We start from the raw sequence: 27,809 nt of genomic DNA, 5'->3' as shown, positions 1-27,809 counted from the left end.
TTTAAGACATTTAATTTATTTTTTTGTATCTCTTTAAATATTGTTTCTTCCTTTTTATAAAACATCAAAAGTCACAAAACGCCCCCCAAAAAAATAAAAATAAAAATTAAAAAAAACCAACATATTCACAGTCCAAACACATCTTTGGCATTTGGGCGATTTTTTTTTCTCAATTTTTTTTTCTTTTTTTTTTTTTAAACTCTGCAACTGTTCTGACATCTGGTACAAAATATTCAGTTTTACAGAAATAGAAGCGTATTTATATATATTTATATTTAGTCATAGGTCGTCATCACGGAAAAAAAAAAAAAAAAAAAAACTCAAAAATGTATTAAATAATGAAGAAAAAAAAAAAAAAAAAAAAAAAATCTCAAACATTCCTTTCTTCACACAAACCTGACATGTCGCGAGCGCGGAGCAGCCTTTGTTGTAGCGGGGGGAGTAATACGGGTGCCATGGAGGGTGTTGCAAAAATGAGCACACCCTCTAACTGGGGAGGGGTCCAATACTTAACGGGAGCACAAAATTCACAAAGTAAGAATTGACTGACTCATAAAGCTCGGTGGCGGGAGGGGGGGGGATGACTAAAGCGCCACACAAACAGAAAAGGGTCATGCCTATAAAACAGGGCGACATCGCGGGATGTCTCGAGGGGTCGGGTGGGGGGGTGTGTGTTTTTTTTTAAAAAATAAACTCGAAAGCAGCATCATAATCTGGAAACCAAAACTTCCTGACGTAAAAAAACGGCGTAAAGAACGTCCTGTCTCTTTCCAGCTTCCTCAGGGGAGGGGAAAGGATAGAAGCCCCGCCCCCGAGGATCCTTCTATGGCTCGTTCTTAGGCTATCTTGCAGCTGTTCCTCGTGCAGTTCTTGGGGGGGCTCTGCGGCGGGCGGATGATCTTGGCTTTTTTCACGCTGTGCCTCTTGTTTAGGTTGGCGGTGAGCGAGTACGAGCGGCCGTGCATCATCCGCGCGTTCAGGCCGTTCGCCATGGAGAACGACTTCAGATGGCTTCGTAAGGCAACCGGGAGGGGGAGTTTGTCCACCAGGTGGACGGGGGTGCAGGACACGATGGCGCGGCAGCAGAGGTCTTGAAGACTCAGTACTGTGAGAGGAAACAAGGGGGGCAAGTTAAGATGGCGGCCAGGCTACCCCACCGTATTAATAGCGTCATTGGGGCCCTTAGGGGCCCGGCTGTGACTGTCCAGGTTTATTTTCCCAGAAATCTGTGTGATGTTTACAGCTATTACAGGTGGTGACCAGCAGGTGGCAGTGGTGGCCCCCTCTGATTACAGACCAGCTATTACAGGCGGTGGCCAGCAGGTGGCAGTGGTGGCCCCTGATTAGTCACCAGCTATTACAGGCGGTGGCCAGCAGGTGACAGTGGTGGCCCCTCTGATTAGTCACCAGCTATTACAGGCGGTGGCCAGCAGGTGGCAGTGGTGGCCCCTGATTAGTCACCAGCTATTACAGGCGGTGACCAGCAGGTGGCAGTGGTGGCCCATCTGATTACTGACCAGCTTTTACAGGAAGTAACCAGCAGGTGGTCCCTCTGACTAGTCACCAGCTATTACAGGCGGTGGCCAGCAGGTGGCAGTGGTGGCCCATTTGATTAGTCACCAGCTATTTCAGGCCGTGGCCAGCAGGTGGCAGTGGTGGCCCCTGATTAGTCACCAGCTATTACAGGCGGTGGCCAGCAGGTGGCAGTGGTGGCCCCTGATTAGTCACCAGCTATTACAGGTGGTGGCCAGCAGGTGGCAGTGGTGGCCCATCTGATTAGTCACAAGCTATTACAGGTGGTGGCCAGCAGGTGGCAGTGGTGGCCCCTCTGATTACTGACCAGCTATTACAGGCGGTGGCCAGCAGGTGGCAGTGGTGGCCCCTCTGATTACTGACCAGCTATTACAGGCGGTGGCCAGCAGGTGGCAGTGGTGGCCCATCTGATTAGTCACCAGCTATTACAGGCGGTGACCAGCAGGTGGCAGTGGTGGCCCATCTGATTACAGACCAGCTATTACAGGCGGTGACCAGCAGGTGGCAGTGGTGGCCCCTCTGATCAGTCACGTTATTACAGGCATCGTTTCTCGGCCTTTTGGCTAAGATCAAGTGTAGTACCAGTTATTACAGGCGGTGGCCAGCAGGTGGCAGTGGTGGCCCCTCATTTTTGATGGAGGCACCTTGTGCCTCAGTGGGAGGTGGTCAGAGCTGCTGATGGTGGGTTCGGGGGATGACGTACCCTTGTTGGGCCTCCACAGCCGGTCCATGCCGTGCCGCATCAGCACGATCCTCGCCAGCTCGGTGAAGGACTCGGTGATGTTGAAGTTGCAGAGCGGGCTCACCTCGAAGAAGGTCATCCCCAGCCGCTCCGCGTAGCACTGCGCCTGCTCCGTGGACACCTGACGCTTGAACGCCAAGTGCAGGCGGTTGCCCACCAGGATCTTCGGCACCCCAGGGGCATGCTGGGAATAAAAAGTAGGATTAATACAGCTTTCCCAGTATCCTGAGGAGACTGGGAAAGCTGAGTGATATTCATCAGATGAGGAGACTGGGAAAGCTGGGTGATATTCATCAGATGAGGAGACTGGGAAAGCTGAGTGATATTCATCAGATGAGGAGACTGGGAAAGCTGGGTGATATTCATCAGATGAGGAGACTGGGAAAGCTGGGTGATATTCATCAGATGAGACTGGGAAAGCTGGGTGATATTCATCAGAGGAGGAGACTGGGAAAGCTGGGTGACATTCATCAGATGAGGAGACTGGGAAAGCTGGGTGATATTCATCAGATGAGGAGACTGGGAAAGCTGGGTGATATTCAGAGGAGGAGACTGGGAAAGCTGAGTGATATTCATCAGATGAGGAGACTGGGAAAGCTGGGTGATATTCATCAGAGGAGGAGACTGGGAAAGCTGAGTGATATTCATCAGAGGAGGAGACTGGGAAAGCTGAGTGACATTCATCAGATGAGGAGACTGGGAAAGCTGGGTGATATTCATCAGAGGAGGAGACTGGGAAAGCTGAGTGACATTCATCAGAGGAGACTGGGAAAGCTGAGTGACATTCATCAGAGGAGACTGGGAAAGCTGAGTGATATTCATCAGAGGAGGAGACTGGGAAAGCTGGGTGATATTCATCAGAGGATGAGACTGGGAAAGCTGAGTGACATTCATCAGATGAGGAGACTGGGAAAGCTGGGTGATATTCATCAGATGAGGAGACTGGGAAAGCTGGGTGATATTCATCAGATGAGGAGACTGGGAAAGCTGGGTGATATTCATCAGAGGAGGAGACGGGGAAAGCTGGGTGATATTCATCAGATGAGGAGACTGGGAAAGCTGGGTGACATAAGATGAGGGGACTGGGAAAGCTGGGTGACACCAAACAGGTAAACCCAGCTTTCCCATTCTCCTCAATACCACATCCTCTCCTATTGGTAGATCTGCTGTTCAGGACTCTGGGAAAGCTGGGTGGAGGCCTGGTAACAGATCCCAATTTGCTCTCACAACCACAGCGCCCCTAGTGGTCGGTGCTGACGCACCGGTGGAGCTCACCTCGTCGATCTCCTTGATCCAGCGATCGATGCCGTCAAATGACCAGCGGTTTGTGATGTCGTAGACCAGGATGACGCCCTGCGGGGAGAAGAGGGGGATGATGGGAGATCGGGGGTCTGTGCTCCATCACCCGGGCCCAGGAACGAGCGAGCGCCGACATCACCCGACCCCAGGAACGAGCGAACGCCGACATCACCCGGCCCCAGGAACGAGCGAGCGCCGACATCACCGGGCCCCAGGAACGAGCGAGCGCCGACATCACCGGGCCCCAGGAACGAGCGAGCGCCGACATCACCGGGCCCCAGGAACGAGCGAGCGCAGACATCACCCGACCCCAGGAACGAGCGAACGCCGACATCACCCGGCCCCAGGAACGAGCGAGCGCCGACATCACCGGGCCCCAGGAACGAGCGAGCGCCGACATCACCGGGCCCCAGGAACGAGCGAGCGCCGACATCACCGGGCCCCAGGAACGAGCGAACGCCGACATCACCGGGCCCCAGGAACGAGCGAACGCCGACATCACCCGGCCCCAGGAACGAGCCAGCGCCGACATCACCCGGCCCCAGGAACGAGCCAGCGCCGACATCACCCGGCCCCAGGAACGAGCGAGAGCCGACATCACCCGGCCCCAGGAACGAGCGAGAGCCGACATCACCCGGCCCCAGGAACGAGCGAGAGCCGACATCACCCGGCCCCAGGAACGAGCGAGAGCCGACATCACCCGGCCCCAGGAACGAGCGAGAGCCGACATCACCCGGCCCCAGGAACGAGCGAGAGCCGACATCACCCGGCCCCAGGAACGAGCGAACGCCGACATCACCCGGCCCCAGGAACGAGCGAACGCCGACATCACCCGGCCCCAGGAACGAGCGAGAGCCGACATCACCCGGCCCCAGGAACGAGCGAGAGCCGACATCACCCGGCCCCAGGAACGAGCGAGAGCCGACATCACCCGGCCCCAGGAACGAGCGAGAGCCGACATCACCCGGCCCCAGGAACGAGCGAGAGCCGACATCACCCGGCCCCAGGAACGAGCGAACGCCGACATCACCCGGCCCCAGGAACGAGCGAACGCCGACATCACCCGGCCCCAGGAACGAGCGAACGCCGACATCACCCGGCCCCAGGAACGAGCGAACGCCGACATCACCCGGCCCCAGGAACGAGCGAACGCCGACATCACCCGGCCCCAGGAACGAGCGAACGCCGACATCACCCGGCCCCAGGAACGAGCGAGAGCCGACATCACCCGGCCCCAGGAACGAGCCAGCGCCGACATCACCCGGCCCCAGGAACGAGCCAGCGCCGACATCACCCGGCCCCAGGAACGAGCGAGCGCCGACATCACCCGGCCCCAGGAACGAGCGAGAGCCGACATCACCCGGCCCCAGGAACGAGCCAGCGCCGACATCACCCGGCCCCAGGAACGAGCCAGCGCCGACATCACCCGGCCCCAGGAACGAGCGAGAGCCGACATCACCCGGCCCCAGGAACGAGCCAGCGCCGACATCACCCGGCCCCAGGAACGAGCGAGCGCAGACATCACCCGGCCCCAGGGACGAGCGAGAGCCGACATCAGCCGGCCCCAGGAACGAGCGAGAGCCGACATCAGCCGGCCCCAAGAACGAGCGAGAGCCGACATCAGCCGGCCCCAAGAACGAGCGAGAGCCGACATCAGCCGGCCCCAGGAACGAGCCAGCGCCGACATCACCCGGCCCCAGGAACGAGCCAGCGCCGACATCACCCGGCCCCAGGAACGAGCGAGAGCCGACATCACCCGGCCCCAGGAACGAGCGAGCGCCGACATCACCCGGCCCCAGGAACGAGCGAGAGCCGACATCACCCGGCCCCAGGAACGAGCGAGAGCCGACATCACCCGGCCCCAAGAACGAGCGAGAGCCGACATCACCCGGCCCCAGGAACGAGCCAGCGCCGACATCACCCGGCCCCAGGAACGAGCCAGCGCCGACATCACCCGGCCCCAGGGACGAGCGAACGCCGACATCACCCGGCCCCAGGAGCGAGCGAGAGCCGACATCACCCGGCCCCAGGAACGAGCCAGCGCCGACATCACCCGGCCCCAGGAACGAGCGAGCGCCGACATCACCCGGCCCCAGGAACGAGCGAGCGCCGACATCACCCGGCCCCAGGAACGAGCGAGAGCCGACATCACCCGGCCCCAGGAACGAGCGAGCTCCGACATCACCCGGCCCCAAGAACGAGCGAGAGCCGACATCACCCGGCCCCAGGAACGAGCCAGCGCCGACATCACCCGGCCGCAGGAACGAGCGAGAGCCGACATCACCCGGCCCCAGGAACGAGCCAGCGCCGACATCACCCGGCCCCAAGAACGAGCGAGAGCCAACATCACCCGGCCCCAAGAACGAGCGAGAGCCGACATCACCCGGCCCCAAGAACGAGCGAGAGCCGACATCACCCGGCCCCAGGAACGAGCCAGCGCCGACATCACCCGGCCGCAGGAACGAGCCAGCGCCGACATCAGACAGTGAGCGCCCGCTCTGCTGAACGTGGACCCCACATGAACAGCAGAGATCTTTGCAGCACGGCAGGAAAGTGAACCTGAAAGGCATCGTCATGTCCCGCTGCGATATTAGAGGTCCCACCATGCTCCCCTGGTGTCGTAGTGATGGGTAAGACCCCCATAAACACCGCTTATCACAGCCCGGCCCCCGGATCATGTGACCTCACCTGAGCTCCTCTGGAATACGAGCGAAAAATAGTGCAAAATCTTCCTTGTCCTGACGTGTCCCTGCGGGAGAAGGCGAAGGGTTAATACATCAGCAGAAAGCCCCCCCCCCGCCCACCAGGACCGCACCCCGTGTCAGTCCACACTGCTCCCACACTTTATCTAGATGTCATCCCGCTCACAATCTCTGCTTGCTGTCAGTGAACAAACGTCACAGAGGCGGGAGCTCCCCCCGGTGGCGGGTGTATAGAGGGAGCGCCCCCCCGGTGGAGGGTGTATAGAGGGAGCGCCCCCCGGTGGCGGCTGTATAGAGGGAGCGCCCCCCGGTGGCGGCTGTATAGAGGGAGCGCCCCCCGGTGGCGGCTGTATAGAGGGAGCGCCCCCCGGTGGAGGGTGTATAGAGGGAGCGCCCCCCGGTGGAGGGTGTATAGAGGGAGCGCCCCCCGGTGGAGGGTGTATAGAGGGAGCGCCCCCCCGGTGGAGGATGTATAGAGGGAGCGCCCCCCGGTGGAGGATGTATAGAGGGAGCGCCCCCCGGTGGAGGGTGTATAGAGGGAGCGCCCCCCGGTGGAGGGTGTATAGAGGGAGCGCCCCCCGGTGGAGGATGTATAGAGGGAGCGCCCCCCGGTGGAGGATGTATAGAGGGAGCGCCCCCCGGTGGAGGATGTATAGAGGGAGCGCCCCCCGGTGGAGGATGTATAGAGGGAGCGACCCCGGTGGAGGATGTATAGAGGGAGCTCCCCCCGGTGGCGGGTGTATAGAGGGAGCGCCCCCCGGTGGAGGGTGTATAGAGGGAGCGCCCCCCGGTGGCGGCTGTATAGAGGGAGCGCCCCCCGGTGGAGGATGTATAGAGGGAGCGCCCCCCCGGTGGAGGATGTATAGAGGGAGCGCCCCCCGGTGGAGGATGTATAGAGGGAGCGCCCCCCGGTGGAGGATGTATAGAGGGAGCGCCCCCCGGTGGCGGCTGTATAGACGGAGCGCCCCCCCGGTGGAGGATGTATAGAGGGGGCGCCCCCCGGTGGAGGATGTATAGAGGGAGCGCCCCCCGGTGGAGGATGTATAGAGGGAGCGCCCCCCGGTGGAGGATGTATAGAGGGAGCGCCCCCCCGGTGGAGGATGTATAGAGGGAGCGCCCCCCCGGTGGAGGATGTATAGAGGGAGCGCCCCCCGGTGGAGGATGTATAGAGGGAGCGCCCCCCCGGTGGAGGATGTATAGAGGGAGCGCCCCCCCGGTGGAGGATGTATAGAGGGAGCGCCCCCCCGGTGGAGGATGTATAGAGGGAGCGCCCCCCCGGTGGAGGATGTATAGAGGGAGCGCCCCCCCGGTGGAGGATGTATAGAGGGAGCGCCCCCCCGGTGGAGGATGTATAGAGGGAGCGCCCCCCCGGTGGAGGATGTATAGAGGGAGCGCCCCCCCGGTGGAGGATGTATAGAGGGAGCGCCCCCCGGTGGAGGATGTATAGAGGGAGCGCCCCCCCGGTGGAGGATGTATAGAGGGAGCGCCCCCCCGGTGGAGGATGTATAGAGGGAGCGCCCCCCCGGTGGGAGGATGTATAGAGGGAGCGCCCCCCGGTGGAGGATATATAGAGGGAGCGCCCCCCGGTGGAGGCTGTATAGAGGGAGCGCCCCCCGGTGGAGGATGTATAGAGGGAGCGCCCCCCGGTGGCGGGTGTATAGAGGGAGCGCCCCCCGGTGGCGGGTGTATAGAGGGAGCGCCCCCCGGTGGCGGGTGTATAGAGGGAGCGCCCCCTGGTGGAGGGTGTATAGAGGGAGCGCCCCCCGGTGGAGGGTGTATAGAGGGAGCGCCCCCCGGTGGAGGGTGTATAGAGGGAGCGCCCCCCGGTGGAGGGTGTATAGAGGGAGCGCCCCCCGGTGGAGGGTGTATAGAGGGAGCGCCCCCCGGTGGAGGATGTATAGAGGACTCACCAGAGCTGCAGCTTTATGCGGCGTCCGTCCAGCAGGATGGTGGTGGTCTTGTAGTCGATGCCTGCGGGGGAGACAGCGATTAGTGGAGTCTGTACAGGGAGGGACAGGACCGGAGACGCCGGATTAACGGAAATCCCGGATTATCAGGACAGACTCCAGCAGGTGAGCAACACCAGGAGGCCCCGACACTGGTGCAACTGTGGCTGGTGCGAGCAGCGGAGGACTGCGCCACCGCTCAGGAGCCATGTGTACACTGCTGCGGGGACCGGGGGAGGGAGAGAAGAACAGAGGGACCAGCAGAGGGAGGAGAACGGGGACCGGGGGGGGGGGGGGGGGGGCACGGTGTACATCGCCAGCAGGAAGGCAGTGAAGAGGCGTACGGAAAAGCGCGGGGACGGGGGAGAGGAGAGGAGAAGAGCGGGGGACGGGGGAGAGGAGAGGAGAAGAGCGGGGGACGGGGGAGAGGAGAGGAGAAGAGCGGGGGACGGGGGAGAGGAGAGGAGAAGAGCGGGGGACGGGGGAGAGGAGAGGAGAAGAGCGGGGACGGGGGAGAGGAGAGGAGAAGAGCGGGGGACGGGGGAGAGGAGAGGAGAAGAGCGGGGACGGGGGAGAGGAGAGGAGAAGAGCGGGGACGGGGGAGAGGAGAGGAGAAGAGCGGGGACGGGGGAGAGGAGAGGAGAGGAGAAGAGCGGGGACGGGGGAGAGGAGAGGAGAGGAGAAGAGCGGGGACGGGGGAGAGGAGAGGAGAGGAGAAGAGCGGGGACGGGGGAGAGGAGAGGAGAAGAGCGGGGACGGGGGAGAGGAGAGGAGAGGAGAAGAGCGGGGACGGGGGAGAGGAGAGGAGAGGAGAAGAGCGGGGACGGGGGAGAGGAGAGGAGAGGAGAGGAGAAGAGCAGGGACGGGGGAGAGGAGAGGAGAGGAGAAGAGCAGGGACGGGGGAGAGGAGAGGAGAGGAGAAGAGCGGGGACGGGGGAGAGGAGAGGAGAGGAGAAGAGCGGGGACGGGGGAGAGGAGAGGAGAGGAGAAGAGCGGGGACGGGGGAGAGGAGAGGAGAGGAGAAGAGCGGGGGACGGGGGAGAGGAGAGGAGAGGAGAAGAGCGGGGACGGGGGAGAGGAGAGGAGAAGAGCGGGGACGGGGGAGAGGAGAGGAGAGGAGAAGAGCGGGGACGGGGGAGAGGAGAGGAGAGGAGAAGAGCGGGGACGGGGGAGAGGAGAGGAGAGGAGAAGAGCGGGGACGGGGAGAGGAGAGGAGAGGAGAAGAGCGGGGACGGGGAGAGGAGAGGAGAGGAGAAGAGCGGGGACGGGGGAGAGGAGAGGAGAGGAGAAGAGCGGGGACGGGGGAGAGGAGAGGAGAGGAGAAGAGCGGGGACGGGGGAGAGGAGAGGAGAAGAGCGGGGACTGGGGAGAGGAGAGGAGAAGAGCGGGGACGGGGGAGAGGAGAAGAAGAGCGGGGGACGGGGGAGAGGAGAAGAAGAGCGGGGGACGGGGGAGAGGAGAAGAAGAGCGGGGAACGGGGGAGAGGAGAAGAAGAGCGGGGAACGGGGGAGAGGAGAGGAGAGGAGAAGAGCGGGGACGGGGGAGAGGAGAAGAAGAGCGGGGACGGGGGAGAGGAGAGGAGAAGAGCGGGAACGGGGGAGAGGAGAGGAGAAGCGCGGGGACAGGGGAGAGGAGAAGAAGAGCGGGGACGGGGGAGAGGAGAAGAAGAGCGGGGACGGGGGAGAGGATTAGAAGAGCGGGGACGGGGGAGAGGATTAGAAGAGCGGGGACGGGGGAGAGGATTAGAAGAGCGGGGACGGGGGAGAGGATTAGAAGAGCGGGGACGGGGGAGAGGATTAGAAGAGCGGGGACGGGGGAGAGGATTAGAAGAGCGGGGACGGGGGAGAGGAGAAGAAGAGCGGGGACGGGGGAGAGGAGAAGAAGAGCGGGGACGGGGGAGAGGAGAAGAAGAGCGGGGACGGGGGAGAGGAGAAGAAGAGCGGGGACGGGGGAGAGGAGAAGAAGAGCGGGGACGGGGGAGAGGAGAAGAAGAGCGGGGACGGGGGAGAGGAGAAGAAGAGCGGGGACGGGGGAGAGGAGAAGAAGAGCGGGGACGGGGGAGAGGAGAAGAAGAGCGGGGACGGGGGAGAGGAGAAGAAGAGCGGGGACGGGGGAGAGGAGAAGAAGAGCGGGGACGGGGGAGAGGAGAGGAGAAGCGCGGGGGACAAGAAAGAGGAGAGGAGACGCGCTAGGACCGGAGAGGAGGGCAGAGATGCAGGGGGAGCTGAGAGACACTGATGGGGTCAGGGCTGTACACTCTGCACTTACAGCGCCCCTCTGGAGAGTGGGGGGATCCCCCCCATCACAGCCCCCATCACCGTGCGGAGGATTAGAGAGCTCCGGTGCACATAGTGCTGCTATACACACGTCACAGACGAGACCGTCAGAAGATCTGCATACGCCCGAATATAACACGCTGGATACAACTCAGAGCGCCACCATATACCGGATCAGAGTACAGAACGAGGGCGAGCGCCAATATACACAGGAGCGCCATAATATAGAGAGTGACGCGGTGTACAGTACACAACAAAGAGCACCACCGAGCGCGCTGTACAGTGAGGCACCGCACACAAGAGAGCACCACCGAGTGCGCTGTACAGTGAGGCACCGCACACGAGAGAGCACCACCGAGCGCGCTGTACAGTGAGGCACCGCACACAAGAGAGCGCCACCGAGCGCGCTGTACAGTGAGGCACCGCACACAAGAGAGCGCCACCGAGCGCGCTGTACAGTGAGGCACCGCACACAAGAGAGCACCACCGAGCGTGCTGTACAGTGAGGCACCGCACACAAGAGAGCACCACCGAGCGCGCTGTACAGTGAGGCACCGCACACAAGAGAGCACCACCGAGCGTGCTGTACAGTGAGGCACCGCACACAAGAGAGCACCACCGAGCGTGCTGTACAGTGAGGCACCGCACACAAGAGAGCACCACCGAGCGTGCTGTACAGTGAGGCACCGCACACAAGAGAGGGCCACCGAGCGCGCTGTACAGTGAGGCACCGCACACAAGAGAGCGCCACCGAGCGCGCTGTACAGTGAGGCACCGCACACAAGAGAGCACCACCGAGCGCGCTGTACAGTGAGGCACCACACACGAGAGAGCACCACCGAGCGCGCTGTACAGTGAGGCACCACACACAAGAGAGCGCCACCGAGCGCGCTGTACAGTGAGGCACCACACACGAGAGCACCACCGAGCGCGCTGTACAGTGAGGCACCACACACAAGAGAGCGCCACCGAGCGCGCTGTACAGTGAGGCACCGCACACAAGAGAGCGCCACCAAGCGCGCTGTACAGTTAGGCACCGCACACGAGAGCACCACCGAGCGCGCTGCACAGTGAGGCACCGCACACAAGAGAGCACCACCGAGTGCGCTGTACAGTGAGGCACCACACACAAGAGAGCACCACCGAGCGCGCTGTACAGTGAGGCACCACACACGAGAGAGCACCACCGAGCGCGCTGTACAGTGAGGCACCACACACAAGAGAGCGCCACCGAGCGCGCTGTACAGTGAGGCACCACACACGAGAGCACCACCGAGCGCGCTGTACAGTGAGGCACCACACACAAGAGAGCGCCACCGAGCGCGCTGTACAGTGAGGCACCGCACACAAGAGAGCGCCACCAAGCGCGCTGTACAGTTAGGCACCGCACACGAGAGCACCACCGAGCGCGCTGCACAGTGAGGCACCGCACACAAGAGAGCACCACCGAGCGCGCTGCACAGTGAGGCACCGCACACAAGAGAGCACCACCGAGCGCGCTGTACAGTGAGGCACCGCACACAAGAAAGCACGCCACTGTACCCCCTCAGGAAAAGAGAGCGCAGCCCCGCACACCCCAGTATGAAAAGAGAGCGCAGCCCCGCACACCCCAGTATGAAGAGAGCGCAGCACTGCTCACCCCAGACTTCCCAGAACCATCCAGGCTGAGGTCCCGGGATCCTCCAGAGTCGTCTCCCGGGATCGAGCGATCACCGCTACGCAGAGCACTGGCGACTTGCACCAGTTGCAGTACCGCTGTCCACCACTGGGGGAGACGTGTGCACCCCCACGGCAGGGAGTACAGCAGCGTGTCTGTCCCTTTAAATCCGAGTGCAGCTTTGGTTGTGACTGGAGCAGATGAGCTGGTTATTATATCTGGATCTCCAGGGGGGATGGGGCCACCATTAACCCTTGAATTACAGGAATGCATGTCGTTACATCGTCCCCGCCCCAGCACCGGGGTGTATTTTCCATTTTTGGGTCCTTTTTTCCCTTCTCCCGCAGCGCTCACATCCCCCTCAGGTCCGCGTCCTCGCTGCTGTCGTCGTTTCCCGGGGGTCTTGTTAGTTATTCAGGGAGCGGTGTGTAACAAGCCGGACATGAGCGGAATAATTCAGCGCCGGGGCCTCCACCGAACAAACGCTGCAGTGTCTCCTGAAATCCAGGGACGCCGGCCCTTTAAATGTGTGTATAGTGGGGGCGGTGTCACGGGATCATGAAGTCAAAGGGGAGGAGCTTACTTAATATACACTTGTGGAGTCTGTAACCATGGAAACGCATAGATCTGCATTGGAGCTGCATACAAGAAAAAGGATGCCGGCTGAAGGCGGTGTGACAACCCTCACTGACAACCTGCGGATGCCTCGATTCATGGCCGCCATCACGTCTTCCCTGGGCCATGACGCAGCTGGGAGGCTCATGAAATATTCACCGTCTGCCTCGTTCACTTATCTATTATTTACCACCAGAGCTGCGCTCACTCAGGTCCGCGGCTCAGCTGCCGCCATCGCTCACCGGGGGGCGCCGCCGAGACACTGCTGCCATGTATTCTCAGCTCTCCTTAAAGGGATACTCCATCGGAGGCAGTACCGGTTAGCAGACGAGCCCTGGGGAGCTAGGAACAGATGATAGAGGCCATTTTTGTTGTCGCCTAGCAACAAGAAAAAGGGATTCCCGTCACTATGGAATCCTGACTGAGAGCGGCCATATTGATTTCCCCCTATTTATTTTTAGGAGCGATGGTTACTGGTGACCATTTGCCAAGCACATTCCTCCCCAGTAATGAAAACACACTCATTCCTCACACATTCCTCCAGACGAGGGGGGGGACATTTATTCGGGATCTGGAGGCGCCCACGTGCCTCCATTTTGTTTTTCTATTCACAAATGGAGGAGATAAGTTGCCCCTAGCAACCAATCAGATGAGCCCTTTCATTTTCTAACTCAGACTTGGAAAATGAAAGTTGGAATCGGATTGGTTCCTTTGGGTAGCCAAGCAAGAAGAGAAATGCCCTAGTAACCAATCAAATGAGTTCTTTCATTCCCTAGCTAAAATCTGATTGGCTGCTGGAGAGAATCAATTAATTCCTTTTATCATGGGGCAACTAATTAGATCATCCCTCTTATTGTCTAAAACTGAGAAAATGGAAGCCGAAATCTGATTGGTTGCTGTGGAGAACCAATTTATCCCTTTAGAGCAACCAATCAGATGATCCCTTTCATTTTCTAACTTAGACTGGGAAAATGGAAGCTGGAATGGGATTGGTTGTTGTGGAGAACCAATTAATCCCTTGTTATTGCTAAGGGCAACCAATCAGATGATCCCTTTCATTTTCTATTTGAGACTGGGAAAATTAAAGTTGGAATCTGATTGGTTGCTAAAGGCATCTCTTCTTTCTTGGCTACCCAATGTAACCAATCAAATAAGTTCTTTCATTTCTAGCTAAGATCCGATTGGTTGCTGGAAAGTAACAAATTAATCTCTTTTGTCACTGGCAACCAATCAGATCATCCCTCTTATTGTCTAAAACTGAGAAAATGGAAGCTGAAATCTGATTAGTTGCTGTGGAGAAACAATTAATCCCTTTAGGGCAACCAATCAGATGATCCCCTTTCATTTTCTAACTTTGGGAAAATGGAAGCTGGAATGGGATTGGTTGTTGTGGAGAACCAATTAATCCCTTGTTATTGCTAAAGGCAACCAATCAGATGATCAGTTTTATTTTCTGATTCAGACTGACATGAAAGTTGGAATCTGATTGGTTGCTAAGGGCATCTCTTCTTGCCTGGCTACCAAAAGTAACCAATCAATTCAGTTCTCTCATTTCTAGTCAAGATCTAATTGGTTTCTGGAGAGTACCAATTAATCCCTTTTGTCAAAGACAACCAATCAGATCATCCCACTTATTGTCTCTCTAAAACTGGGAAAAGTAAGCTGGAATCTGATTGGTTGCTCTGGAAAACCAATTAATCCCTTTATGGCAACCAATCAGATGATCCCTTTCATTTTCTAACTCAGACTGGGAAAATGGAAGCTGGAACCGGATTGGTTACTTTGGGTAGCCAAGCAAGAAGAGATGCCCCTAGCAACCAAATAAGTTCTTTCATTCGCTAGCTAAAATCTGATTGGCTGCTGGAGAGAATCAATTAATTCCTTTTATCATGGGGCAACTAATTAGATCATCCCTCTTATTGTCTAAAACTGAGAAAATGGAAGCTGAAATCTGATTGGTTGCTCTAAAGGGATAAATTGGGTCTCCACAGCAACCAATCAGATGATCCCTTTCATTTTCTAACTCAGACTGGGAAAATGGAAGCTGGAACCGGATTGGTTACTTTGGGTACCCAAGCAAGAAGAGATGCCTGTAGCAACCAATTAAATAAGTTCTTTCATTTTCTAGCTAAATATCTGATTGGCTGCTGGAGACTACCAATTAATCCCTTGTGTCTCGGGCAACCAATCAGATCATCCCTCTTATTGTCTCTCTAAAAATGAGAAACTGAAAGCTGGAATCTGATTGGTTGCTGTGGAGAACCAACCAGACGATCCCTTTCATTTTGTAACTCAGACTGGGAAAATGAAAGTTGGAATCGGATTGGTTACTTTGGGTAGCCAAGCAAGTAGAGATGCCCCTAGCAACCAATTTACTCTAGTTGGTTGCTAGTGGCAAATAAAGAAATAAATGGAAAATTAGGGGCCAGGGCGTGACAAAACCTAACAATTATGGTCTGGCGAGTCTTCTGACATTCAGCAGCCATGGCGACCAGCATGTCCGGGCCCCTTTTGAGAGAGGCGTCATTTTCAGCTGGACACGAGGCCTACGCGGTGATGACGACCTCCATCTTTCTCAGTATAACCCTCATCATCTCTGGAGCTGCCTCCGCTCCTGTCACGAGCCATTATTGTACCGCCATCTGCTGAGAAATGCGCTATCTCCTGGAGAGCCGCCATTATTATTGAGGGGGGGATGGATGGCAATGAATCGACTCTTCAGGGGAGGGGGGTGCACTTACTTATAATCACGCTTCAGATCATTTGCTAAATAACTTTGGAACTAATAAGCTTTAACCCTTCTCAGTATTTCCTGCAGATTAAGCGGCCGTCCACCAGATATGGAGCCTTCAGGAGAAAGGGATCTGAAGGGTTAATAAATCAATATGAATTAGTACAGCTGGGGGGGGCCGCGATTGTAAAGGGTGTAATTACAGAAGATGGGTGAGGGGGCGGCCGCGTTACCACCATCTCGAGAATATAATTACCCAACCGCCACCGGTGACAGCAGCGGCCGGCCCTCCGTGTGTGTGAATTCGGGGGGGCCGCCGACTATAGAAGTACGAAGCATCACCTCAGAGAGCGGATAGGGGCGAGGGGAAACCAGCAGATGAGTGCGGGGTGAGGGGAGGTCGTCACGATGTTTTGTAAGACATGAGGAGATGGATGGGAGAAAGGAGGCAAAGAGGAGGCCGGGGCTCTGAAGATGAAGGGAACATGGAGGATGTCGGGGGTCTGAAGACGGAGGGGGCGACAAGGAAGCCGGGGCCTGAAAATGGAGGGGACGAGGCTGGGGTTTACAGATGAAAGGATGAGGAGGATGCCAGAGGTCTGAAGACGGATGAGGATGAGGAAGCGGCCAATGGTCTAAAGATGGAGGGGACAAGGAGAAGATTGGGCGTTTGAAGACGGAGTTGACGAGGAGGGGACTGGGGGTCTGAAGATGATGCCAGGGTCTACAAATTGATGGGGAGGAGGCCGAGGGTCTGAAGCTGAAGGGGACAAGGAGGAGGCCAGGGGTCTGAAGGCTGATGGCAATGAGGAGAAGGCCAGGGGTCTGTAGGATGAAGGGGAAGAGGGGTAGGCCAGGGGTCTGAAGGCTGATGGCAATGAGGAGTAGGCCAGGGGTCTGTAGGATGAAGGGGACGAGGAATAGGCCAGGGGTCTGTAGGATGAAGGGGACGAGGAATAGGCCGGGGGTCTGAAGGCTGATGGCAATGAGGAGTAGGCCAGGGGTCTGTAGGATGAAGGGGACGAGGAATAGGCCAGGGGTCTGTAGGATGAAAGGGACGAGAAATAGGCCAGGGGTCTGTAGGATGAAAGGGACGAGAAATAGGCCAGGGGTCTGTAGGATGAAGGGGACGAGGAATAGGCCAGGGGTCTGTAGGATGAAAGGGACGAGAAATAGGCCAGGGTCTGTAGGATGAAAGGGACGAGAAATAGGCCAGGGGTCTGTAGGATGAAAGGGACGAGAAATAGGCCAGGGGTCTGTAGGATGAAGGGGACGAGGAGTAGGCCAGGGGTCTGTAGGATGAAACGGACGAGGAATAGGCCAGGGGTCTGTAGGATGAAACGGACGAGGAATAGGCCAGGGGTCTGTAGGATGAAACGGACGAGGAATAGGCCAGGGGTCTGTAGGATGAAGGGGACGAGGAATAGGCCAGGGGTCTGTAGGATGAAGAAGACGAGGAATAGGCCAGGGGTCTGTAGGATGAAGGGGACGAGGAATAGGCCAGGGGTCTGTAGATGAAGGGGACGAGGAATAGGCCAGGGGTCTGAAGATGAAGGGGACGAGGAGTAGGCCAGGGGTCTGAAGATGAAGGGGACGAGGAGTAGGCCAGGGGTCTGTAGGATGAAAGGGACGAGAAATAGGCCAGGGGTCTGTAGGATGAAAGGGACGAGAAATAGGCCAGGGGTCTGTAGGATGAAAGGGACGAGAAATAGGCCAGGGGTCTGTAGGATGAAGGGGACGAGGAGTAGGCCAGGGGTCTGTAGGATGAAACGGACGAGGAATAGGCCAGGGGTCTGTAGGATGAAACGGACGAGGAATAGGCCAGGGGTCTGTAGGATGAAACGGACGAGGAATAGGCCAGGGGTCTGTAGGATGAAGGGGACGAGGAATAGGCCAGGGGTTTGTAGGATGAAGAAGACGAGGAATAGGCCAGGGGTCTGTAGGATGAAGGGGACGAGGAATAGGCCAGGGGTCTGTAGATGAAGGGGACGAGGAATAGGCCAGGGGTCTGAAGATGAAGGGGACGAGGAGTAGGCCAGGGGTCTGAAGATGAAGGGGACGAGGAGTAGGCCAGGGGTCTGAAGATGAAGGGGACGAGGAGTAGGCCAGGGGTCTGTAGGATGAAGCGGACGAGGAGTAGGCCAGGGGTCTGAAGATGAAGCGGACGAGGAGTAGGCCAGGGGTCTGTAGGATGAAGGGGACGAGGGGTAGGCCAGGGGTCGAGGAGGAGGCCAGGTCTGAAGATGAAAAGGGACAAGGAGCAGCGCAGGGGTCTGAAGATTAAGGAAAGAGAGGAGGAGGCCAGGGGTCTGAAGATGGAGGTGAAGGGGAGGAGACTAGGGTTCTGGAGATGGAGGAAATGGAAAGGCGGGGCGCGACTGATGCCGGCGGCTTTGATAGCCGGATGGGTCTGAGGTCCCATACTGACCTGCGTCTATCACCAAAACCCCTGACTAATGGGAACCCAAGCAACAAAACTGGACCCTACAGTGATGGAAGATGGCAGCCTGGTCACTATGCTACCTCCCTATACTCAGTACAGCCCCCCTTCCTGGTGGCGGGACCCCCACTGCCCCCCACATTTTCAGGACAAAGCCCGGTGGAGCGCGGATCTCTTACGAGAGTCTCACATAACTTTTGTTTTCCACCATCTGCAGAACGTGACCTCCGCGCGTCCTCGGGGGAAATCGAACCGACGTCCAAGTGCAAAGTGGTTAATTGTCCCAGAAAGCGAGGAATATTGGAAGCAGCTGCAGACGATTACAGCCGCGACACGCAAATATAATGAGCAAAGCGTGAAAACTACAACAGCCGAGAGCGCGACCGAGAGGAGGGGCCTCAATCACCGCCCACCGAGCGCCACCGCTCATCACTGCTCCGAAAGCTGCAACCTCTACACACTGCTGCTATTATTGGGGACATTGCCTATAGGGGCCTATAGATGCGGGGAAGGATCTGTCCCAGTGTGCCTATGGATGTGGGGAAGGATCGGTCTCAGCGTGCCTATAGATACAGGAGGAGGATCGGTCCCAGCGTGCCTACAGATACAGGGGGGAGGATCGGTCCCAGCGTGCCTATGGATGTGGGGAAGGATCGGTCCCAGCGTGCCTATAGATACAGGGGGAGGATCGGTCCCAGCGTGCCTATGGATGTTGCGGGAGCATCGGTCCCAGCGTACCTATGGATGTAGGGGCAGGATTGGTCCCAGCGTGCCTACAGATGTAGGGGCAGGATTGGTCCCAACATGCCTACAGATACAGGGGGAGGATCCGTCCCAGCGTGTCTACAGGTGTGGGGGGGGGGGGGGGGGGAATCGGTCACAGCATGCCTACGGATACAGGAGGAGGATCAGTGCCAGCGTGCCTACAGATGTGGCGGGAGCATTAGTCCCAGCGTGCCTACAGATGTAGGGGCCGGATTGGTCTTGGCGTGCCTACAGATGGGATCGATCCTCCCTCACTTCACAGGTTGCCTACAAATGTAGGGAAGGATCCGTCCCAGCGTGCCTACAGATGTGGGGGGAGGATCAGGAAGGATCCGTCCCAGCGTGCCTACGGACGCGGGGGAAAGATCCGTCCCGGCGTGCCTACGGACGCGGAGAAGCATCCGTCCCGGCGTGCCTACGGACGCAGAGAAGGATCCATCCAGGCGTGCCTAAGGATGCGGAGAAGGATCCGTCCCAGCGTGCCTACAGATGTGGGGGGGGGGGTGTAATCGATCCCAGCGTGCCCTATGGATATGGGGGGGGCTGGGACCCCCATAGCGCAGCACAACTAGCAGCGCCAGACTCCATTGCTCCCTCCGCTCCGCCTGGAATTTGCTTTTCCCGTCCTGGCCCCGGACCAAGTTCTATCTTAGGGAACTATTTCCATGTAAATAACATGGCACTGGTGCATGCTGGGACGGCACTTAAAGGGACAGTGCGATCAATAAACGAGCAGTCATGCCGCACCTAAATATTCCGGATTATCGGACTTTCTCCTATGCAGGACGCCCCCAGTGTACAATGCCGGGAAGCAGGACGTCGAGCGCCGCTGGAAAAGCGGCTGCAAAGAAAGCAGCGAAGGTTCTCTACACGACTCTCCCTGCGCCGCCCCTTTAAGTCCCAGATTTTATTCCGTGGCTGCTGGGAGCCGAGCGACAGCTCCGGAGCGGTGACGACCGGCTAATTATTCCGTGTCAGCGCCCGCTCTTCAGAAAATCGCTCTTTGTGCCAATGTGGAAGGAACAGCGGTAGGTGGGCGAGCGGCACCGAACGTGCAAGCTCACAAACCACTCCACTGGCAGCTGCCGACGCTTAAAGGGGCACGGCTCCGAAAAACGCAGCCAACTGGAACGGAACCTCAGCGGGCTGCCCGAAAGAACGGGAAAAATCGGCCGGTCCGGAGGTCGGAGGGTCGGGGCGACAACCCTGGTGAGAGCTGTGACGGCGCCAAAAATGATCGAGCTGCATCAAGTGAAAACTGGCAGCAAGAGCAGAAATCACCCAGATCCCCCTGTCGGCACTGCAATCCTCCACTGCTGAGATCTTCCAGACGTGGAGGAACGTGAACCGAGCGCTGATAGTGAGGTGTAAACACCGCGCCGCTGGCCAAGATCCGGATGATCTGCACTCGGCCGGCCAAAGTGGTCCGCCCGTGCCAAGGACTGAGTGTGGAGGGAGGCGTGCGTGCGAGGGGACGGCTGCCAGGACCGCAGAGAACACCGACATCACCACCAAGGGTTAACACCGAGAGCTCCGAGCCGCCCGCACCCACTCATGTTCCACCTGCAATAGTGAGAAGGGAGAATGGAGACACTTATTCTATGCACAGCTCCCACAGCCGAGCGTGGGCCAAGAGCAGGGGCGCCCCGACACCCGCAGCGGGGGCCAAGAGCAGGGGCGCCCCGACACCCGCAGCGGGGCCAAGAGCAGGCGCCCCGACACCCGCAGCAGGGCCAAGAGCAGGGGTGCTCCAACAGCCTCAACGGGGCCAAGTGAACGCACCCCGACGCCCTCCGCGGGGCCAAGAGCAGGCGCCACGACACCCTCCGCGGGGCCAAGAGCAGGCGCCACGACACCCTCCGCGGGGGCCAAGAGCAGGCGCCACGACGCCCTCCGCGGGGCCAAGAGCAGGCGCCACGACGCCCTCCGCGGGGGCCAAGAGCAGGCGCCACGACGCCCTCCGCGGGGCCAAGAGCAGGCGCCACGACGCCCTCCGCGGGGCCAAGAGCAGGCGCCACGACGCCCTCCGCGGGGCCAAGAGCAGGCGCCACGACGCCCTCCGCGGGGCCAAGAGCAGCCGACGACGCCCTCCGCGGGGCCAAGAGCAGGCGACGACGCCCTCCGCGGGGCCAAGAGCAGGCGACGACGCCCTCCGCGGGGCCAAGAGCAGGCGACGACGCCCTCCGCGGGGCCAAGAGCAGGCGACGACGCCCTCCGCGGGGCCAAGAGCAGGGGTGCTCCAACGGCCTCAACGGGGCCAAGTGAACGCACCACGACGCCCTACGCGGGGCTAAGAGCAGGGGCGCCCCGACACCCGCAGCGGGGCCAAGGGAGCGCGCCCCCGACGCCCGCTGCGGGGCCAAGAGGAAGAAGGGGTGCCGGCGACGACATCCTCCGCGGGGCCAAAAGGAGGCAATGACGTCCTCCGCGGGGCCAACAGGAGGTGCAGTGCAAAGCGCAGCCTGGACCACACAAATCCGTCTGCTCCGGGAATTAACATTATCCTCCCACTAAAGAGAACATTCTCCAGCTCCAGAATACCTGGGATCTGTGGTTCTCTGGATGATAAATCTTTCTAGAACAGCGCCCCCATACGAACAGGCCGTGTCTGGTATTGCAGCCAAATAAAGAGAAGAGCTGCAATATTGGGCCACAGCCCATGGACCGGATGAGAGAAGCCAAGTTTTTATTATTATGGACAAGTCCTTCAAGAATTAGTGACTTCCCGTTTCCTCCTCGCACATTTCCTGCCTCTCGGCTTCTCTCCTTCCGTTTCCCATTTCCCCCGATTTGCAGCACCAGATCGTCCCCGCGTGTTGTCCTCTGTCCCGGGGGGGCGGTTGTACGGTGAGGACGCGGCACCAGATCGTCCTCTCGTGTTGTCCTCTGTTCCCGGGGGTTTGTACGGTGAGGACGCGGCACCAGATCGTCCTCTCGTGTTGTCCTCTGTTCTCGGGGGTTTGTACGGTGAGGACGCGGCACCAGATCGTCCTCTCGTGTTGTCCTCTGTTTCCGGAGGTTTGTACGGTGAGGACGCGGCACCAGATCGTCCTCGAGTGTTGTCCTTTGTCCCTGGTGTTTGTTACAATGTATCAGCGCAGAGAAAACAGGTCCAACATACAACAGGGTCTCTATATTGAAAAGCCTAGAAGAAGGGACCCCAAATTTAAGTGTTTAGTACCTGACGTCCTCCAGCCGGTGGGGTCACTGATGGTACAATCCTGGAGGACCTCTTTAATTTTGACCGGCTGTTAGGAGCATTGGGGAAATCTCATGAAATATGCACAATCCTGAATATTCCCACGGGTCTGGCGGCGGCGGCGTGTCCCAGCAAGAAGCGCTGCGCGGAGGGAGATGGCAAGCGGCATCATCCAGTCTGGAGAACCGGCAGAACAGGTTGTGCGGGAGCCAGGATCCTGCGCCGATCAGGTCCACAAGATGGGAAACCGAGAACGCGCCTACTGGTGGGCAAGGTGAACTCACCACACGACGCGGCCACCCGGGAACCGGAGGAAGGCCCCACGAGGCGGCCACCCGGGAACCGGAGGAAGGCCCCACGAGGCGGCCACCCGGGAACCGGAGGAAGGCCCCACGAGGCGGCCACCCGGGAACCGGAGGAAGGCCCCACGAGGCGGCCACCCGGGAACCGGAGGAAGGCCCCACGAGGCGGCCACCCGGGAACCGGAGGAAGGCCCCACGAGGCGGCCACCCGGGAACCGGAGGAAGGCCCCACGAGGCGGCCACCCGGGAACCGGAGGAAGGCCCCACGAGGCGGCCACCCGGGAACCGGAGGAAGGCCCCACGAGGCGGCCACCCGGGAACCGGAGGAAGGCCCCACGAGGCGGCCACCCGGGAACCGGAGGAAGGCCCCACGAGGCGGCCACCCGGGAACCGGAGGAAGGCCCCACGAGGCGGCCACCCGGGAACCGGAGGAAGGCCCCACGAGACGGCCACCCGGGAACCGGAGGAAGGCCCCACGAGACGGCCACCCGGGAACCGGAGGAAGGCCCCACGAGACGGCCACCCGGGAACCGGAGGAAGGCCCCACGAGACGGCCACCCGGGAACCGGAGGAAGGCCCCACGAGACGGCCACCCGGGAACCGGAGGAAGGCCCCACGAGACGGCCACCCGGGAACCGGAGGAAGGCCCCACGAGACTGCCACCCGGGAACCGGAGGAAGGCCCCACGAGACTGCCACCCGGGAACCGGAGGAAGGCCCCACGAGACTGCCACCCGGGAACCGGAGGAAGGCCCCACGAGACTGCCACCCGGGAACCGCAGGCGGCCCCACGAGACTGCCACCCGGGAACCGCAGGCGGCCCCACGAGACTGCCACCCGGGAACCGCAGGCGGCCCCACGAGACTGCCACCCGGGAACCGCAGGCGGCCCCACGAGACTGCCACCCGGGAACCGCAGGCGGCCCCACGAGACTGCCACCCGGGAACCGCAGGCGGCCCCACGAGACTGCCACCCGGGAACCGCAGGCGGCCCCACGAGACTGCCACCCGGGAACCGCAGGCGGCCCCACGAGACTGCCACCCGGGAACCGCAGGCGGCCCCACGAGACTGCCACCCGGGAACCGCAGGCGGCCCCACGAGACTGCCACCCGGGAACCGCAGGCGGCCCCACGAGACTGCCACCCGGGAACCGCAGGCGGCCCCACGAGACGGCCACCCGGGAACCGCAGGCGGCCCCACGAGACGGCCACCCGGGAACCGCAGGCGGCCCCACGAGACGGCCACCCGGGAACCGCAGGCGGCCCCACGAGACGGCCACCCGGGAACCGCAGGCGGCCCCACGAGACGGCCACCCGGGAACCGCAGGCGGCCCCACGAGACGGCCACCCGGGAACCGCAGGCGGCCCCACGAGACGGCCACCCGGGAACCGCAGGCGGCCCCACGAGACGGCCACCCGGGAACCGCAGGCGGCCCCACGAGACGACCACCAGGGAACCGCAGGCGGCCCCACGAGACGTCCACCCGGGAACCGCAGGCGGCCCCACGAGACGGCCACCAGGGAACCGCAGGCGGCCCCACGAGACGGCCACCCGGGAACCGGAGGAAGGCCCCACGAGACGGCCACCCGGGAACCGGAGGAAGGCCCCACGAGACGGCCACCCGGGAACCGCGGGAAGCCCCACAAGATGGCCACCTGGGAACTGGAGGAAGCCACGCGGCACACCTTCCCCCTACTCAACAGAGGGGGGTACATAGTGTCACACAACCTCCAGTAACATATTAAGCTACGTGGCACCATCCCCCCCCCCCCCCCAAACACAATAAGTCACGCAGCGCCTCCCACCCCCCGCAGCACAGGAGCCTCACGGTGCCCCCATCAATAATAAGAGTCGCATAACACCCGGTGAGTGATGGCAGAGATCGGCAGTCCTCGGGGCTTCTCAGCAGCATGCTGTAACCACAGCTCCTTTGTAAGTCCCTTGCTCGGTCCCATCATTGCTGCGGGTCCTCGGCCCGGATCAGACAGATTTCTGACATTACACAGTGTCCTGAGCCCGACAAATGTAGAACTAGGTCACCAAAATATCCGTGACGCACCTGTCCTCAATAAGGGATATCCTTAATCCTGCTGTGCGAGAAAGTTCTGAGGAATGATGATGACTGCGCGGCTCCCCGGCACCGTCTTATAAGATTACACCACGGTCCTGAATGAACCGGCGCGTAACAAAAATAATCCAATGCCAGAAGATCGAGAAGGCACCGGATGATCGGGCGGACCCTGGTGGATCACCGGTGGCCACAGCTCCAGCCGGAGACGCCGGGGGGTGTAGTCTGGCTAATACATATGCTAATATCACATGACTGTACAGGAATGGGGATCACCGGTAGCCGACCGCACCTCAGGGTGTCGTCCTAAACGGGCGGGAAAGTTACCGCAGCTCCGGGGAAGCGAGAAAAGTAGGGAAGCGCGAAAACCACAACAATAGTAAAAGTAACATCACAGACCGGATCCATCAGTAACAAACCGCCATCACCGGCCGAGTAATAATACCGCCGAGAAGACACCAATCATATGATAATACCACCCCCTGTATACGTAACCGCTACACCCCGACCCCGTATGTTCCCGCACACGGGGGCGCACTGCTTACCCATGTTGTACCCATACGGGGACTCGGTGGCGCCGTCCTGCAGACTCGCCAGGATCTCCCCTTTCCCCACATCGCTGTCCCCCACCAGCAGGAACTTCAGCAGGAAGTCGTAGGCTTTGGCCGGGCTGGCCCGGTGGCTCATCCTCCCTCCTCCGTCCTCACACTCCGCACTTCGGGGCTCCTCAGCCCATCCTGAGAAGCGGCAGATGGAGGGTCACACGGAGGCAGCGGACCACGGGAGAGGCATGTCCAGAGTCCGGGGGAAGTCTGAGGACGGGACACAGAGGATGAGGAGAAGAGGAAGCAACAGAGCATCCTGACCGCTGTGCAGGAGAAGAACACACCGACACTGCCACACACCTACAGAGACACACCGACACTGCCACACACACACCTACAGAGACACACAGACACTGCCACACACACACCTACAGAGACACACCGACACTGCCACACACACCTACAGAGACACACCGACACTGCCACACACCTACAGAGACACACCGACACTGCCACACACACACCTACAGAGACACACAGACACTGCCACACACACCTACAGAGACACACCGACACTGCCACACACACCCCGACACTGCCACACACACACACCTACAGAGACACACCGACACTGCCACACACACACACACCTACAGAGACACACCGACACTGCCACACACACACACACACACCTACAGAGACACACCGACACTGCCACACACACACACACCTACAGAGACACACCGACACTGCCACACACACACACACACCTACAGAGACACACCGACACTGCCACACACACACACCTACAGAGACACACCGACACTGCCACACACACACACACACCTACAGAGACACACCGACACTGCCACACACACACACACCTACAGAGACACACCGACACTGCCACACACACCTACAGAGACACACCGACACTGCCACACACACACCTACAGAGACACACCGACACTGCCACACACACCTACAGAGACACACCGACACTGCCACACACACCTACAGAGACACACCGACACTGCCACACACACCTACAGAGACACACCGACACTGCCACACACACCTACAGAGACACACCGACACTGCCACACACACCTACAGAGACACACCGACACTGCCACACACACCCCGACACTGCCACACACACACACCTACAGAGACACACCGACACTGCCACACACACACACACCTACAGAGACACACCGACACTGCCACACACACACACACCTACAGAGACACACCGACACTGCCACACACACACACCTACAGAGACACACCGACACTGCCACACACACACACACCTACAGAGACACACCGACACTGCCACACACACCTACAGAGACACACCGACACTGCCACACACACACACACCTACAGAGACACACCGACACTGCCACACACACACACACCTACAGAGACACACCGACACTGCCACACACACACCTACAGAGACACACCGACACTGCCACACACACACCTACAGAGACACACCGACACTGCCACACACACACCTACAGAGACACACCGACACTGCCACACACACACCTACAGAGACACACCGACACTGCCACACACACACCTACAGAGACACACCGACACTGCCACACACACACCTACAGAGACACACAGACACTGCCACACACACACCTACAGAGACACACAGACACTGCCACACACACACCTACAGAGACACACAGACACTGCCACACACACACCTACAGAGACACACCGACACTGCCACACACACACCTACAGAGACACACCGACACTGCCACACACACACCTACAGAGACACACCGACACTGCCACACACACCTACAGAGACACACCGACACTGCCACACACACACACCTACAGAGACACACCGACACTGCCACACACACACACCTACAGAGACACACCGACACTGCCACACACACACACCTACAGAGACACACCGACACTGCCACACACACACACACCTACAGAGACACACCGACACTGCCACACACACACACCCCGACACTGCCACACACACACACACCTACAGAGACACACCGACACTGCCACACACACACCTACAGAGACACACCGACACTGCCACACACACACACACCTACAGAGACACACCGACACTGCCACACACACACACACACCTACAGAGACACACCGACACTGCCACACACACACACACCTACAGAGACACACCGACACTGCCACACACACACACACCTACAGAGACACACCGACACTGCCACACACACACACACACACACCTACAGAGACACACCGACACTGCCACACACACACACACCTACAGAGACACACCGACACTGCCACACACACACACACCTACAGAGACACACCGACACTGCCACACACACACCTACAGAGACACACCGACACTGCCACACACACACACACCTACAGAGACACACCGACACTGCCACACACACACCTACAGAGACACACCGACACTGCCACACACACACACACACACACACACACTCACCTACAGAGACACACCGACACTGCCACACACACCTACAGAGACACACCGACACTGCCACACACACCTACAGAGACACACCGACACTGCCACACACACACACACACACACACACTCACCTACAGAGACACACCGACACTGCCACACACACACCTACAGAGACACACAGATGTATATAACCCCTCCAATCACCTATGATCCCGTCCGTGTGTGTGTACTCCCTCCATATATCTATATAACACACAGAGGGTCACAGTACACACACATATAGACAGGACACATACATACATACATACATACATACATACATACATACATACATACATACATACATACATACATACATACATACATACACAGGCCCTCCGCCGCTCCCGCTCCCGCTCCCGCACACACCGCTCACCTCTCCCGTCTCCTGCAGGCGCCGTTCTGCCAGACGTGGAGAAGGCTTCTCAGCCTGACAGCTCGCGGTCCCGCCTATCCCGCC

The 27,809-nt window shown here is 59.4% G+C and overlaps 1 protein-coding gene across 1 annotated transcript; it reads right to left on the bottom strand.

Moving 5' to 3' along the window:
* On the bottom strand, nucleotides 1-27,809 carry LOC142286877 (ras-related protein Rab-40B). Its single transcript, XM_075333408.1, has 7 exons — nucleotides 27,726-27,809; nucleotides 24,820-25,086; nucleotides 8,187-8,247; nucleotides 6,263-6,323; nucleotides 3,551-3,628; nucleotides 2,237-2,459; nucleotides 1-1,105 (listed from the first exon to the last, which is right to left on the bottom strand). The coding sequence occupies exons 2-7, from the start codon at nucleotides 24,959-24,961 to the stop codon at nucleotides 837-839; spliced, it is 834 nt and encodes a 277-aa protein (XP_075189523.1). The 5' UTR covers nucleotides 24,962-25,086; nucleotides 27,726-27,809; the 3' UTR covers nucleotides 1-836.

The sequence above is a fragment of the Anomaloglossus baeobatrachus genome, unplaced genomic scaffold, assembly GCF_048569485.1.
Source record: "Anomaloglossus baeobatrachus isolate aAnoBae1 unplaced genomic scaffold, aAnoBae1.hap1 Scaffold_699, whole genome shotgun sequence".
Classification (NCBI taxonomy): domain Eukaryota; kingdom Metazoa; phylum Chordata; class Amphibia; order Anura; family Aromobatidae; genus Anomaloglossus; species Anomaloglossus baeobatrachus.
The sequence above is the reverse complement of the archived record's forward strand: the minus strand, read 5'-3'. Positions and strand labels throughout refer to the sequence as shown.

Bases quoted from the DNA above. Each gene is read 5' to 3' on its own strand.
- LOC142286877 (XM_075333408.1), bottom strand. From the start codon at position 24,961: ATGAGCCACCGGGCCAGCCCGGCCAAAGCCTACGACTTCCTGCTGAAG. The intron at 3,629-6,262 runs GTGAGGTCACAT...TTCTCCCCGCAG, and splicing joins CGTATTCCAGAGGAGCTCAG to GGCGTCATCCTGGTCTACGA. The intron at 2,460-3,550 runs GTGAGCTCCACC...TTTTATTCCCAG, and splicing joins GGATCAAGGAGATCGACGAG to CATGCCCCTGGGGTGCCGAA.